The 1,240-nt window shown below is 53.6% G+C and overlaps 1 protein-coding gene across 1 annotated transcript; it reads left to right on the forward strand.

Moving 5' to 3' along the window:
• Nucleotides 1-23: 23 nt before the first annotated feature.
• On the forward strand, nt 24-623 carry VDBG_00041 (predicted protein; the record flags this gene model as incomplete). Its single annotated transcript, XM_003008314.1, has 2 exons — nt 24-271; nt 416-623. 2 exons carry the CDS (start codon nt 24-26, stop codon nt 621-623), a joined length of 456 nt encoding a protein of 151 aa, XP_003008360.1.
• Nucleotides 624-1,240: the final 617 nt, after the last annotated feature.

A 1,240-nucleotide genomic window follows, 5' to 3' on the forward strand; every position in this document is an offset into this window, starting at 1 on the left:
AAGCAGGCGGCATGATTGGGAAGATGAATGTGCGCCAGTCGGGCAGTCGATTTGATTGGGGCGGCTGCACCCTCGAAGCTTGGTCCGGCGCTGGCATGAACTTTTTGACGACGGCTGTCATCATCGAAGAGGCGGACGAGAAGGCCAAAAACGCAGAGCATGGCGGTGATGACTACGGCATGGGCAAGATCATGGGCCGCTTCGTCCTGGCACCACGATGGAGTGATGAAGAGGAATGGGTCGTGAACCCTGAAGACCTCAAGATCGACGAGTGAGTCTTGTTTACGGAGCAGCTCTCTCTGGCGTTCATAGACATATACATATGCCCGGACTTCATCGCGGCGGTAAAACGGACGCAGGTGCGCCCACGCTAAATGGAGTTGGTTCAAGATTTTCACGTATACCTTAGAAACAGGTGGCAGATCATACAGAGGCTTGCTGGCTTGGGGTGCTTCTCAATTCGGAGCAGCAAACGCAACGGGCGGAAATATACCCTTCCCCTTTTCTCCACTGGCTCGAATCATATGAAGCCAGGCAGAGAGCTGGCGAACATGATTGAACTGGTAACACCACTGTATTGGTTCATTGGTGCCCGGAAAAGGGACAGACTGCGTATACAGTAGTCACCCCATTGCATACTCGTCGCTCGCTGTCGGAGGAAGGCGAGAGAATTTCATTGCCTGGTTTGTGATACCGCGGAACTGCAAGTGCTTCGGCTAACATGGTGTCACATCCGGTCGTGGCATATTGGTGGAGGGTGACAAGACAAGTCCCTCTGTCATTATTCACGCTTGATTCCAAGAGGTATCCGTTTCGAAAAAAAGACTGCCGTCGTGTCGTAGGTCCCAAGCTGAAGCTCCAATGGCTCCTCTGAAGAACGCCTGTTCGCCAGCCATCTATCAGGCCCAGACTTATGTACATGATATACGGTGCCTCTCCCAAATCAATACAAGTTCCGATGATGTGTTCTCATACCAGCGACCAGAAATCCCGTCGCTCCGCAAAGAATGGAAAGCGGAAAATAGAGCCGAGCGATTGACACATCCACGGAATGTCAGGTCTCCTGTTTCTCAGATCCATTATCGCCTGCCGCTCAATCCCACGCGGCCACTATGCTGACTCTGTGCGTCCACCCCATGCAGGTCGTCCGAGGATACGCTCGGTGAGCGCAGTCTATCGCCCGTCCACTTGTCGACGCCCCCAGCGCCAGGGCCCTCGATAACATACATTTCGCTGTGGG

This window comes from Verticillium alfalfae, genomic scaffold (genome assembly GCF_000150825.1).
Source record: "Verticillium alfalfae VaMs.102 supercont1.1 genomic scaffold, whole genome shotgun sequence".
Classification (NCBI taxonomy): Eukaryota; Fungi; Ascomycota; class Sordariomycetes; order Glomerellales; family Plectosphaerellaceae; genus Verticillium; species Verticillium alfalfae.